This window comes from Sceloporus occidentalis, unplaced genomic scaffold, assembly GCF_023333645.1.
Source record: "Sceloporus occidentalis isolate IW3139 unplaced genomic scaffold, rSceOcc1.0.p SCAF_10, whole genome shotgun sequence".
NCBI lineage: Eukaryota > Metazoa > Chordata > Lepidosauria > Squamata > Phrynosomatidae > Sceloporus > Sceloporus occidentalis.
Window position 1 is genome coordinate 14,267,093 of NW_028316990.1, and position 12,736 is coordinate 14,279,828.

A 12,736-nucleotide genomic window follows, 5' to 3' on the forward strand; every position below is an offset into this window, starting at 1 on the left:
CAGTAGTATTATATTTAATTTTGTTGGATTTATCTTCTAGCTGAAGCAAATCTGGCACAGTGATCTTTTTATTGTTCTCTTGTCAGTTTAGTGCACATAATCAGGAAAGCATATTCTCAAGTGGATGCAAGAACTCTGCATATGTTTGCTAACATATATTGTGATGGCTCTGAGGAACGCACAGCACATGGTGTTGGATACAGAATCCAATTTAAAACAAAACAAATGTTTTTGTTAATTTTAGAGCCCCATGTTTGTAAAAATAAGTTTTCAGATGTGTGAGCAATGCCTTTGAAATCTCAGGATCCTGTCAGGTGGCTGAATAGCGTGTCCAGCAGTTGGAGGCAGGCCTTTAGTGTTCTCTCTCTTTCTTTTCCCAACTATATCATTCACAGTGTAGTAAATTGTGCAAAGTAAAATATTTAGGCAAACCTGTTCTTTTTCTATATTGTACAAAAGTTGCACAATTCAGCATAATCTGGTGCAGAAGTCAATGTTTCTCTATCTGTGTATGGCATAGATACACCTGGGTTCATAGAGTGCTAGAAAAGAACCGGTTACTGACAATCTGAAGCGATATATAAACCAATTATGGAAACAGCCACCATCTCTAGTCCTGGAGCCCCTGCCTTTGTGTGGCATGTTATCCCTGCCCATCTGTTCAGTGCCATCTGCTTCTTATGGATGTAGTAGTCCTACCTAGCAGATAGTCCTAGGAACAGTGGAAAAATCTAGAAATGTAGGAATGATGCTTGAGGTCAGCAAAGGGAAGATTGTTAGAAGTTCTTGGCTGCTTCTTCCCCAGACTACTCTTCAACCCCTTTAAATCTGAGTTTGCTGTCCAAAGTGAAAGTGTCTTTAGAGCTGGCAAAGTGTTTTCTCTTGAGCTTAGATCAACTTGGCATAGTATACCAATTTCCTCCCTGTTTCCAGTATCGTATTTTGTTGTATCACATTGTATCATATAGGCTTCAGCTACTGATGGTCACAGCCATGTTAGAAACAGCACTTTGGGATAAATGTGAGCAACTCTTAAGTCTTCACATTCAGTTTGTGCTCAGTATGTTGGTGTTTCCTTTCCATGAGTTGTCCCTCACTGTTAGACAAAATGAGGCAGCTATCTCAGGAAGCAAATACTCTCAGTGGTAGCATCTTGGCTATTCTTTGGTTGTTCCCCTCAGTTTAAAGGCAGAGTGAAGTTTGCTATCCAGCCTGCTTCTCATATGGTGGAGGACACTATCCCACTGCCAGTCTACAAGCGCACTCAACACTAGTGAGTGCCATCTTGTCCTTCATTTCAGGAAGCAAAATGTCATGGGCAAGCCATGTCCACTCCTTTACAGAAGATTTTCCTCTAATGTTGGGGGAGAATCAAACATGGCATCTATGCCACCACTTCAGAATTCAACCACTTCATGCAGCTGACTCTGTAAATCCAGCCCTAACCACATAGTTCATGGAGAGCAGTCTCAGTATGTGCATCTCTTGGTACTGAGCTAGACATCAGCAGTAGATTTGCGCAGGTCACACTCTCAGCCTCAGAGGAAAAGAATGGCAAACTCCCTCTGAACAAATCTTTTCAAGAAAAACCCAGATAGATTCACCTTAAACCAGAAATTATTTGAAGGCACACAACAACAAATGTTTATCGATTTAATTGTCCAGTCCTAGAAGCATTACACCAGAAGCACTTCCTAGTTTCGCAAATCCTTGCAAGGTAATCTGATAGTGTTCTAAATGTGTGGACATGGAGACTGAGAGTGCATATGTTCCTTACAGTATCATACATGAATTGAGACTTGAAATTATCCAGTGATTTTTCTCCTGCTGGTACATTCTTGAAAGACTGAACCAGTTTGAACTACCTACTCATTCTTAAAGGAAGAAGATCCCAGTATTCTTTGTTCTTGTTTTCACCTGTGATGGTTAAGAGAATCCAGTACCTCCTTGACCCTCCAGCAGGCCATGATATTGGGGTATCTAGCTCCTCATTTTTTGTATTGGTCTTTGATTTGCAGAGATTAAGAGCATTTTTTCCTGACTTGAAGATTCTGGGAATTCCAGTCCAAAAATTAATTTTTTTCAAAGCGTCCTCTGTGTATATGTATGTGAGAGTTTTACAACAACAAACTAAAGCACCTCTTGCTTTGAGAATTTGACACTATTGTGGGTGCTATTTTTGGCCAAGAATGAGATTTATAAATATTTAGATGAACTGGTTTGCAAGAAATAAGAATAGCTTTTGTGTGGGGCTAGGATTCTCAAAGGTGCAGTTATAATTAAATTAGAAAGCAAAGAATACGATATATTTTCCTCCCTATCTTTTTCCCCTCCCTGCTTTCAGGCATTTCAGTATGCCACAAATGATTAACACAGGCATATATAAATGAATGGGCCAGTAACTTTTGTGACTGATTTACAAGACTCGGTTAAAAATTGTTACTAGGATGAACAGGAGGATGGGTTTCCTCTCATTGACCCTAAAACCTACATTGTGTATTTTCTACAGCCACTGAAGGAATGTTTGGGTAGATTAATTCCTCAGTAATAGCCTTTTTCAAACCTTCATTCTATAGGCATTTTGTATACAATTCCCATCAGCCAAGCATGGCTAGTGGTCAGAGCTTATGGAATCTGTAATCCAAAACATCTAGAGGGAACCAAGTTGGGAGGCATAGAAGACAACTATAATGGAAGATGAGTTCCAACACAGACAATTTGGGAGTAGCTCTTACATGGGAAGTCTGTCTGTGTCGTCATTTCAGCAACAGAGCTCTAAAAGCCATTTCTTCTCAAGCCAATTGGATTGAAGAGGGACACCAATCTTTCAGTGAATTCCCATGTTTGATACTTTGGGACTGGGGGGCATCACTTGGGATGAATGTTTCACTTGTCTCAGTGGCTGTCATGACTGGGAAGGATATAATGTGCTGCTCAATGTCAAACTAGGGGATCTGTCTCTACTGTTCAACTTTGGTGTAAACATACACAATAGTAGAATGTGAGCTTGATATCTATGTGGTGCCAGCTTTAACTCCAAAGATGCTTAAGTAATGAACCCTGAAAAAATCTTTTCCCGAAATTGTAGAGGAATACTCCCAGTCAGAACAGATGATAGTCAGATAGGTGGAGTGAGGCTTTGATTTAGTAGAAGGCAAATATTGGAAAAGTTTGGACTGCATGCTGACTTGTAGTTTATTGGAGCTGTAGTTGAGAAAAATATTTTTCCAAGCACTGATATAAGGAAGACTTTTATGTTTTGATATTCAGGATTAGTAAGGAAAGTTGATATGGGGAAGTTACAGCGGAGCCCGGTGACTGTGTTCTCTCTTATTGGATCTTAACTGTGTGATCTCTGTTGCTTAATCAGTAAACAAAACTGTATTGGCATGTTGGAACTCAATTCTGCACTGACGTCCAGCTATTCATGTTGTGGACCATTAAACCCCACTCCTTAACCCTTGATGCTATATTCTGCCATGCAGCCTTACTCTGTTTTTCTCTTTACAGGGAGTCCCTCCCAGTGGAGTTCGATGATGTCGCTCTCAGTGCGGCCCCAGCGACGCAGTCTGATAGTCAGGATCAATAGGAGCCAATCTTTTGCTGGTGTCAACTCTACCCAGGACAAATCTTTCCGGTAGGCCCAGGAGATCTTGGTGGGAAAGGGGATTGGGATATATTTAGGATTTAGGTGCAGGGCTGTGTGATGATCCATTAGCTAGCTTTGCTATTACTTTTCTTTACCCACTCTCACTTTTCTTTACCCACTTCCTGCTTTAATTGAAACATTTGCAGCTTTAGTTATTGCGCATAATATATTTTGTTTCTATTGTTTATGAGGGAAATGACCAGGAATATCAGTCCCTCTGACAGATTTAAAGCCTTGCTCAACCTCTTCTCAGATTTCTAAGATGACTGTAGAGACTGATTGTTTCTTCTTGAGTGCCATCCCAAGAATTGTAAGAATCTGAAGTGTGTGCACGTGTGCGCATGTGTGTATGTGCATGTTCTTAAAATAAAGCAGGAACGTACATCTTTTTTGGTACAGCAGTGTGTTTGCCCTTCAAGAGCTGTTATGGGATTTTTAACTAGCAAGTGATCTGTATAATCACTCATTGCCTTTGCTCCATGAATCCCTCAAGAGGTGGTGCTCACTCTCCCACATTATCAGTGAAGATTACTGTTAGCACAGTGGTTTTCTATTCCTCCTTGTGGTCTTTCCCAGCCTTGTTTTCTCTGTCTTAATCTCCAGGGCATTCCTTCTTCAGTGTTCATAGTGGGAGACGTTGCTGTTGCTGTTATTGTTCAGGACTCAAAGCAGCTTACAACTGATTTTTTAAAATATCTAAAAATCCACAAAATACAAAAGTTAAAACAGGAGAGGGCCCTTCCCAGAGAAGTTAGATTGGCACCCTCCCTACTTTCTTTTTGTAGACAAGCAAATATTTTTCTCTTATTTCAACAGGCATTTGCTGAGTGATTATATACAGACAATCTTATCCAATGTGCTGGATAGTGCTAATTGTTGTGCTTTATGTGAGTCTGTGTGTGTTTTAATAATATGTTTTAATATGGTTTTAATTTTTTCTGATGATTTAATTGTATATTAACTTATGTATCTTGTGGATACTTTTTTAATCATTGTAAACTACTTAAAATCCCAATCTGGGGAAAGGTGGAATATTAATAAATAAATAGTGATTTAAGTAGTCAAAAAATATAAAACCAGTTTAAAACATAAACCGTTTAAAAATCACAACAAAGATTATAAATAAACTGCCTAGCACATTTTTAAGGTGGGATAGGCCTTGTATAATCAGTCTTCAAAGGCTTGTCAAAACAAAAAGGCCTTCACCTGCCTGTGGAAAAAGAGTCAAGAGAGTGCCAGTCTAGATTTTCTGGGAATGGTGTTCCAGAATTTAGGGACAACCACTAAGAAGCCCCTTTGCTGTGTTCTCAGTAGAGATACGGATGTCACAGAATCTTGAAACTTGGGATAATCTCTCGCACCATCTTCTGGTTTACGCCCTCCAGGAAGGAATGAAGCTGCTGTAAAACAGTTCCCCCAGGTCCCATCCTAGCAAAAGATACCATGGTCAATGTTGCTGAAAGCCACTGAGAGGTCCAGCAGAACCAATGAAGACACACTCCCCCTGTCTAGTTCCCAGGCCATCTACCAAAGCAAACAAGGCCACCTATGTCCCATATCAAGGCCTGAAACTAGATTGGAATGGATCTGGATAATCCATCTCATCCAGAAACCCCTGGAGCTAAGAAAAGAAGAAGAAAGGAAAGAAGAAGCAATATCTAAACAGCAAAGTCAGAGGAAAGAGGAGCATGGGGAGCAGAGGATCAACTCAGCAACACAGATCTGATAGTGAAGAGGATTTGTTGAAAGCTGATGCAGCTGTAAGGACCTCATCTGACTAGAACCGATTATGGATTACAAATTATTTCCTATAATATAAACAGAGCTAATGTTCCACAGAAGAAGAAAAACTTTCATTACTTACGAAAATTCATTTTGGATATAATTTGTTTATAAGAGACAAATCTTAGAAAAAAAGGATAGCAAATGTTTGCAGCACTAGAAATTAGGACAAGAGTTTATAGTGGAACATCAGAAGAAGAAAAATTGAGTGGTTTTGTATATTAATCCCAATTATTGCCCCTGAACTGATAATGGCCATAGTGGTTAGTATGTGGATATGCAGATTAATTTTCAAAGGGTTAAACATTGGTGGTTAGTATATATGCTCTATGTGAAAAAAGGGTGGCTTTTGGGTTGTTGTTTTTTTAACAGAACCTGGGGATAAATTGTTGGACCTGTCCTTTAACAATTGGTGTTTGATGGGTAATTAGAAGTAACAGGTATTCCCTGAAAAAGATAGAACTTTGCACAAAAAGATTGAGAATACTCTAGGTGAATTATCAAAGGTGTGCTTTCATTTAATGGAAAATTTAGGACTTGTAGATTCTTGGCTCCAAAACTATAGTCCAAAACTATACAGTGGCATAGTAAAATGGTGTTCCTTATATAAGATGTCAAAATCAAGGTTTGCTTTCTAGAGAGAGAGGGGGGGGGGCACCATGGATAGCTGAATCCATGGATGCAGAGGGCCTATGGTAGAAGGAGACTTCCAAACACCATTGTACACAGCTGCTGGTGCTGGATTGATCCCCACCACAACCACCATTGACTTTGTTAATTCCTGGCAGCCCACACTACGAAGGGGAGTCAATTCAAGCAATCTGTGTGAAGTCTGAAGCATAAGAAAATGTCTTCTCTGTACTGAGAAGACTTGAGAGCATTCTTCCTTGCTTTCAGTTTTACCACTACAGCAGTAATGTAGAAAGCTGCCCACTAAGAGCATGTGTTTCTGTGGTAGTTGCTCTGAACAGTGAGTCAGAGATCTTTCCCCAATCCCCCCACTCTCCAATTATTAAATATCAGCTCATTCTACCAGGTTCTTAACATCTTCCTTTATATGGGGATTTTTTGGGGATAGGAATTTTCCTGCATTCAGCACACCAACTGTCTCCAGGAAGTCTGGCTCCAGAGTCAGTAGGATGTTTTCGATGTCTCACAAGTCCCCTCCACCCAAGGTGCCCCAGCCAGAACGACTTGATGAAGTATATGAAGCGCTGAAGAAGGGACTAACGTAAGTAGTGATGCTGCCACTCACCCAACTGCCTTGGATTTGGGGGGGGGGGGTATTTCTGAGGAAATAGACTTAAATCTATGAAAGCTTATACTACCTACGTCTTTCTTTCTTTCAGTCTCAAAGGTGCTGCAAGATCCCTTTGTTTCTGATTGTTCATTCAAAATATTTAAAATCCCACTGTTCTACCATAGATTATTTCAGGATAGGGGGTGGGGACTGTAATGTATTTAAATGGTATGCAAAAGGATCATGTAGAACCTTTAAGACTACTGGTAACTGAAAGAAACTGAGAGCATAAGCTTTGTAGGCTAAATCTATTTCATCAGTATTTAATTGGTCAATTCCTGCTTTTGGAAGCTTCCAGAAAAAATAATTCACCCTAACTTTTCTGGCCAGAAAAAGGGCAGTGCAAGATAGTCTGAAAAGAATTTGTGAAATGAAGCCTTGGGGCACATGTGGCCGAAGGCTACACTTTGCCAAGCCCAACAGTAAGGGCTTCCAGGAACAGTAGCCCAAAACATCCGGCTTACCAAAGATTCTTCACCCGTGGACTAGGATAGTCTTAATGCTTCCTGTACTGTATAGCAGTATTTCTTTCCATAGTTTGGTGCACTATATGCCTACATTACCCTCTAGCTCCCTGGCCCTCCACAATCTCTTTTGGTTGAGTGAAGGCACATTTAGGGAGTTAGCACAGTATGTTTGCTTATGGTCTGGTCTCTACACCAGCTGCATTATCATAGAATCATAGAGTTGGAAGAGACCACAAGGGCCGTCAGTTAAGCCTGTGAACCAAAAGCTTAGAAAGATGCATCTCTCTTTGTTGTCATGCGCTGGGAAGCTGGAGAATTGAGCAGCATTTTATTCCTTGAAACCATACTGTCAAAGACAACATCATGCAGGATCTGCAGTTTGAATAGATGGCAGGGATACTGCCTACCTAAATTTCCACAGTAAGGGGAGAGAGAGGCTGGAGAGAGAGAGTGGCTTCTTGTTTGCTCAGCACAGTTTCTCTCTATAGGGCTTACGTAGAAGTGCACCAGGTGGAGCTTGACAAGCTGACCACTCAGATCCGTGAGTCCAAGAGGAATTCTCGTTTGGTGAGTAAAGCGTTGATGCCAACCACAACCACTGTATCTATGATTAACTTTCCCCAGAGTGTAGGACTAGTGACTGCAGAAAAAACAGCATAAGCTTGTGGATGGAGGGAGCAGTCTGATGAGAAGGGCTGGCCCTGCCATCAGGCAGAATGAGACAGGCAGCTCAAGTAGCAGGTGCTTAGAGCAGGATCCAGTCCTGTTGACAAGGGCCACAGGGCTTCTGCTTAGCGATAACTTCTGCCCTGTTGGTACTCCTGCAGTATCTCTGACCTTGTGGGCATTTTCCATGTAGCACTGTACTAGCATTATACAGTCCCCTCCAACACTCAACGGGCTCTTGCCTTGTGCATGGCCTTGAGTGATAATTATACAGAAGCTGTTAGAGTCACTGTGGTGTAGAAGTTTGAGTGTTGGGACAATGACTCTAAGGAACCAGGGTTCGATTCCCAGCTCAGCCATGAAACCTGCTGAGTGACCTTGGGCAAGTCACACTCTCTCAGCCTCAAGGCATTGGCAAGTCTCCTCTGAACAGCTCTTGCCAAGAAAACCCCATGACTTCAAGGCACACAATAACAACACAACAATGTTGGTGGTGTACAAGATGGCATCATACACTTAGTAATAATTTCCTGTTTCTGAGCCCAACCTAACACTCACTATCCTGCTTCTTTCTTTTCTAGGGCTTTCTTTATGATCTTGATAAGGTAAGGTGTGATGGGATGGCATTTGGGTGAGATTGGTTTGACTGTCTACTTCATTTTCTGTCTTGGCTGACACAGAAGGCCAAGTTAGCTGGTTTCAGTTGTGCTGCCCAATAACACTGCTGCTTTCCTTGTGATTACATCCAGGGTTCTTTGTTTCCCTGACCAAATGCATGAGACAGAATCTAAAGGCAAACACAATATGGCTTTTTAAAAATTGAAAACATCCCATGGATGAATCTCTGCAGTGAGACAAAATAGTTGGAAGAAAGGGGACCATTTTGACCTATTTTTAAATGGTAAAAGGCTAGAGGGTCAAATAGCTCCTCACCACTGGCCCTTCAATGCAAAGGAGCCTGACAGCCTCTCAGGCTGCTTGTATTATTTAAAAAGAAGAAAGAAAATGCTGAAATGTAGAGTAGCTTATTCCCTTTCTCAGAAGGGTTGAAGATTGTTCAAGAGATATATCACTGCTCATCTGTTTGCTTATCTCACTTTTTTGCATCTAGAAAACAGGTTGTGGAAGTTTTTGTATTGTTTTGAAAACATGCAAAACGTGTTCAGTCAGACGTGACAGTGGGAAAAAGGAAATAGTTGAATGCTATAGGAAGCTTCTCTTAATCAACTTGCAGCTCTTTTATTAAAAAAAACACAACCATTGTCTATTGGTTGAAGTTCAGCTGCTGTACACCAGTTAGACAGAGTTAGATCAGGGGAAACCAACCCTTGACTACCTATATAGTCTTCTGTGACATTTTTGACTCAACAGTCGTTTGGACCTTTGAAGAGTGTGTATGGCTCTATAACAAGCCAGATGCAGAAAGATCATGATGTTGGTTTCAGATGGATGAAACTCATTGGGGTTGGGAGCTGTTTTTTCTCCTGTTTGAAATCTACTCATGAAGCTAGATTTCATATGTGTGCCATAACCTGCCATAATCAGTGAAAATCATAGAAAATAATATTTTCTTAGGGCTGCCTTTGCCTAGCTGAAAGGTTAATAGACATATAAGCGATTTTGAAATTTGCAGTATAGGAGAGCCCTTCAAGACCTTCATTTTCTTCACATGAGATGTTGTTATTTTTCCTAAATATCCCTTTCAAAAGGACAGAGAAGTCAGGCAACATGGACTTCGTAGCATAAAATAGCATCTGTGTAATAAGCAGTCCAACTCTATTCTGTTGATAACAGGAGCAAACAAGTCAGCTTTTAATCTGGTGTATAAAGGAATGCATCTGTGCCAATTCCCTTTTCAGCACTAAACAACTTTTACCCTCAAAATAGCAATGAAATGGGAAGAATCTGGCCAGATGCCCAATGCTGCTTTATGATCAAACAGATCTAAGCTTTGGTTCCCTGGTTAAAATCTTTTCCTTATACCAACAAAGATTCAAGTCAGAAATTTGTCCCTTCAGACCAGATCAGCAGAAGAGTCTGATACATTTGTGAACATTTGTGCAAGCTTTTGCCATCTATATCAAATGAGGTTTAGTGAACCTTCCCTTACATAGACAGACAGGGAGCATGGAGAACTTAAAATGTCTTTAATCTTTTTGTCCAGTTGGATTTCTGCTTCTAATCTAATGTAGTTTTCTTTTTTAAAATTATTTCACAGCAAGTCAAGTCAATTGAACGATTCCTACGCCGTCTGGAGTTTCATGCCAGCAAGGTACCTGCTACTCCCGGAACTGGGCATGAAAAGGGGATTTTTGCAGCAAAAAATACAGCACTCTTTGGAGGCCTTTGCAAATTATATACAGTTGGCCTTACACATTCATGGAGGTTAGGGGCTCCTGAAAGAGCATCCAGAGATGGAAAAAAACACTTCTCTAGGCCCCCAAAAAATCTACAAAAATTAAACCTGTGAAAGTCAAAGTTCAGTTGTAGCTAGAACAGATTTTCATATGTATATTTGTTATAGCTTAGCCAAAGGGCAGGCAGCTACTCTGGAAACAGGACTTCAATCTGGACCTCTAGGTTGGCAGAGGACAACTTCACCTCTGACTTCTTAGGCATCACAAGCAGAAATTTAAACCATAAGTGCTAGAAATCTTTCTTTTTAAAAATTAGTGGGAGGAGGGTAAATTAAATTCTGGGAATTGTCACTGTTCTAATTTCTGCTCTTGCATGGTACAGTTGTGAATCTATACAGCAGTTCCTTTTCTCACTCTCTAGCTTTGTTCAGGGTCCATTAAATGAAAGTGCATATTTCCCCCATATATTCTAGTTCTAGCATTGTGAAACCAGGGTATTTTAAAATTTCTTATCCAAATTCCTAACCATCATAGGCAGGTCAATCATCTTTATTATAATTATAATTTGTTGTGCCTGTATATGTGTGTGTATACGCACACACCTTATTTTCTTGGGAAGAAAGAAATTCATACAGTGTAAAGGAGGAAATGCTGAAGAACATAAGAAGCTATTCTTTTACCAGGTCAGGCTATTTGTTCATCAAATGTTCTTGATGCTCCTTGAGTCACCCAAGATTGAACCTGGGGGCTTCTGCATACACAATGCATGCAGGTGCTGTTGAGTTCTGGGCCCTCCTCAAAGAGAAGCGGGGAACAGAAGAGACGAGAAGAACTGAACAAGACAGGGAGATTGGCCTTGCAGGGAAAGTGGCCTATTTTGTTCAGTGACTTACCATGTGGCATGAAGACAACATGGCCCTGATGAATGCTTCAGTTGTTATGGGTCTAGGACCACCAGCTTTCTGCTAAATTCTTCCTAGAATCTCTCACCGTAGCTCTCTGTGCCTCTTTTTAACAGATAGATGAGCTCTATGAGGCTTACTGCATCCAGCGACGGCTCCGGGATGGAGCCCACAACATGGTTAAGGCCTACACAGCCGGATCACCTGGTAGCAAGGAAGCACGTGAGAGCTTGGCCGAAGCTGGCAAGGGCTACAAGGAGTACACAGAGGTGGGTCTGGATGGTCTGGTACTCATGAAGAGGCAGTGCAGGGGAAGTAGGTTTCTTTGTTGGTGCTATTGACAGGTTATTGTTGGATTTCTCTTCTAGAATATGTGTCTATTGGAGAATGAACTTGAGAGCCAGTTGGGAGAATTCCACATCAAGATGAAAGGTACCAAGGGGCAAAACTACATTTACAAAAGCCTGCATAAGGTAGCTCTGGTTGCCATTTTTAGAACTGAAAAGAAGCTGTGAGAGGCTAGATTTTAAGCGGGAGAAAGGGAGAAAAGAAAAGTGGGTAGAAGGCTGCTTAACCCTTTCCCAGCCTACTGATCTTTTGCTCTATAGGAGCTCTCCTAGGAAGTCCTCAAAGCAAGTTTACTTCAAAAGACATGCACCTGGAACCACATGGGTGGAAATTGGCTTGGATCCACTCCTACTTCCTGTTATATATGTGCATCAGCAAAACCAAGGTGGTTCTGGTAGATCATGAAATAGACACCTACATTGACTCTTGTTTCTCCTGCAGGATTGGCTGGCTTTGCTAGGCTGTGTGCTGGGGACCAATATGAGGTTTGTGATGGGGTCATATCATTTTGCTTCATGGTTTGGGGAAAGGGGAGGGGACTTGGGTTCAAGAGTTTGGGGGGAGCAGACCAGAAGACTGGGCTTGGCTGATGTCTGAATTAATGGGGGGTGTCACTGGTAATGTTAGTATGTCATTCCTTCTCTTGGTCTTCTCTCTCACATGGCCCCCACTTGCTTCCTGAGAAAAATTTCAGGAGCTGAGCTGTCTGAAAGTGAGACACATCTTGTGGGTGTCCATCCAGTCAATAGTGACATTATCTTAATTCCGCCTGACAGATCTTCATGAGGTATGGTCGCCAGCGATGGAAGCTGCGGGGTCGCATTGAGGCAAACAGCAAGCAAGTGTGGGACAGTGAAGAAATGATCTTCCTGCCTCTCATTACAGAATTCCTGTCTATCAAGGTAACTGAAGCCACCCTGACTAGTAGCCCACCTTCACAGGAAAGACCAGGTCTTTCCTTTCCATTCACTGGCCTGTCTTCTTCATTCTCCTTGCAGGTGACAGAGCTCAAGAGCTTGGCCAGTCATGTGGTGGTGGGGAATGTCTCCTGTGAGACCAAGGACCTTTTTGCAGCACTCCCCCAAGTGGTGGCAGTGGATATTAATGATCTGGGCACCATCAAGCTGAGCCTGGAGGTGAACTGGAAGTGAGTGATTACTTATTTGTAGCTCACCTTTTCTCTAGTGTGGTCAAGGTGGTGTTTCCCTGCTGCCTTCTTTTATCCTGACAATAACTCTGTGCAGTAAGTCAAGGTGGGAGAGGGG

General features: G+C 41.5%; 1 protein-coding gene across 9 annotated transcripts in view; it reads left to right on the plus strand.

Moving 5' to 3' along the window:
* The window catches only part of RIPOR1 (RHO family interacting cell polarization regulator 1), an 84,315-nt gene that overhangs the window by 52,948 nt on the left and 18,631 nt on the right, over window positions 1–12,736 (plus strand). For 8 of the 9 annotated variants that reach the window (XR_016271716.1, XM_089476847.1, XM_089476845.1 and 5 more), the window contains exons 2-11: window positions 3,511–3,637; window positions 6,510–6,662; window positions 7,687–7,765; window positions 8,446–8,469; window positions 10,083–10,136; window positions 11,240–11,392; window positions 11,492–11,555; window positions 11,913–11,956; window positions 12,248–12,373; window positions 12,470–12,618. Coding sequence is in view for 8 of the 9 variants with exons in the window: in XM_089476849.1 (XP_089332975.1) it covers window positions 3,511–3,637; window positions 6,510–6,662; window positions 7,687–7,765; window positions 8,446–8,469; window positions 10,083–10,136; window positions 11,240–11,392; window positions 11,492–11,555; window positions 11,913–11,956; window positions 12,248–12,373; window positions 12,470–12,618 (973 nt within the window). In the remaining variant the exon portion in view is untranslated. Of the gene's footprint in view, window positions 1–3,510; window positions 3,638–4,465; window positions 4,537–6,509; window positions 6,663–7,686; window positions 7,766–8,445; window positions 8,470–10,082; window positions 10,137–11,239; window positions 11,393–11,491; window positions 11,556–11,912; window positions 11,957–12,247; window positions 12,374–12,469; window positions 12,619–12,736 lie in introns of those variants that run through there. The other variant, XM_089476851.1, reaches the window with a different exon arrangement.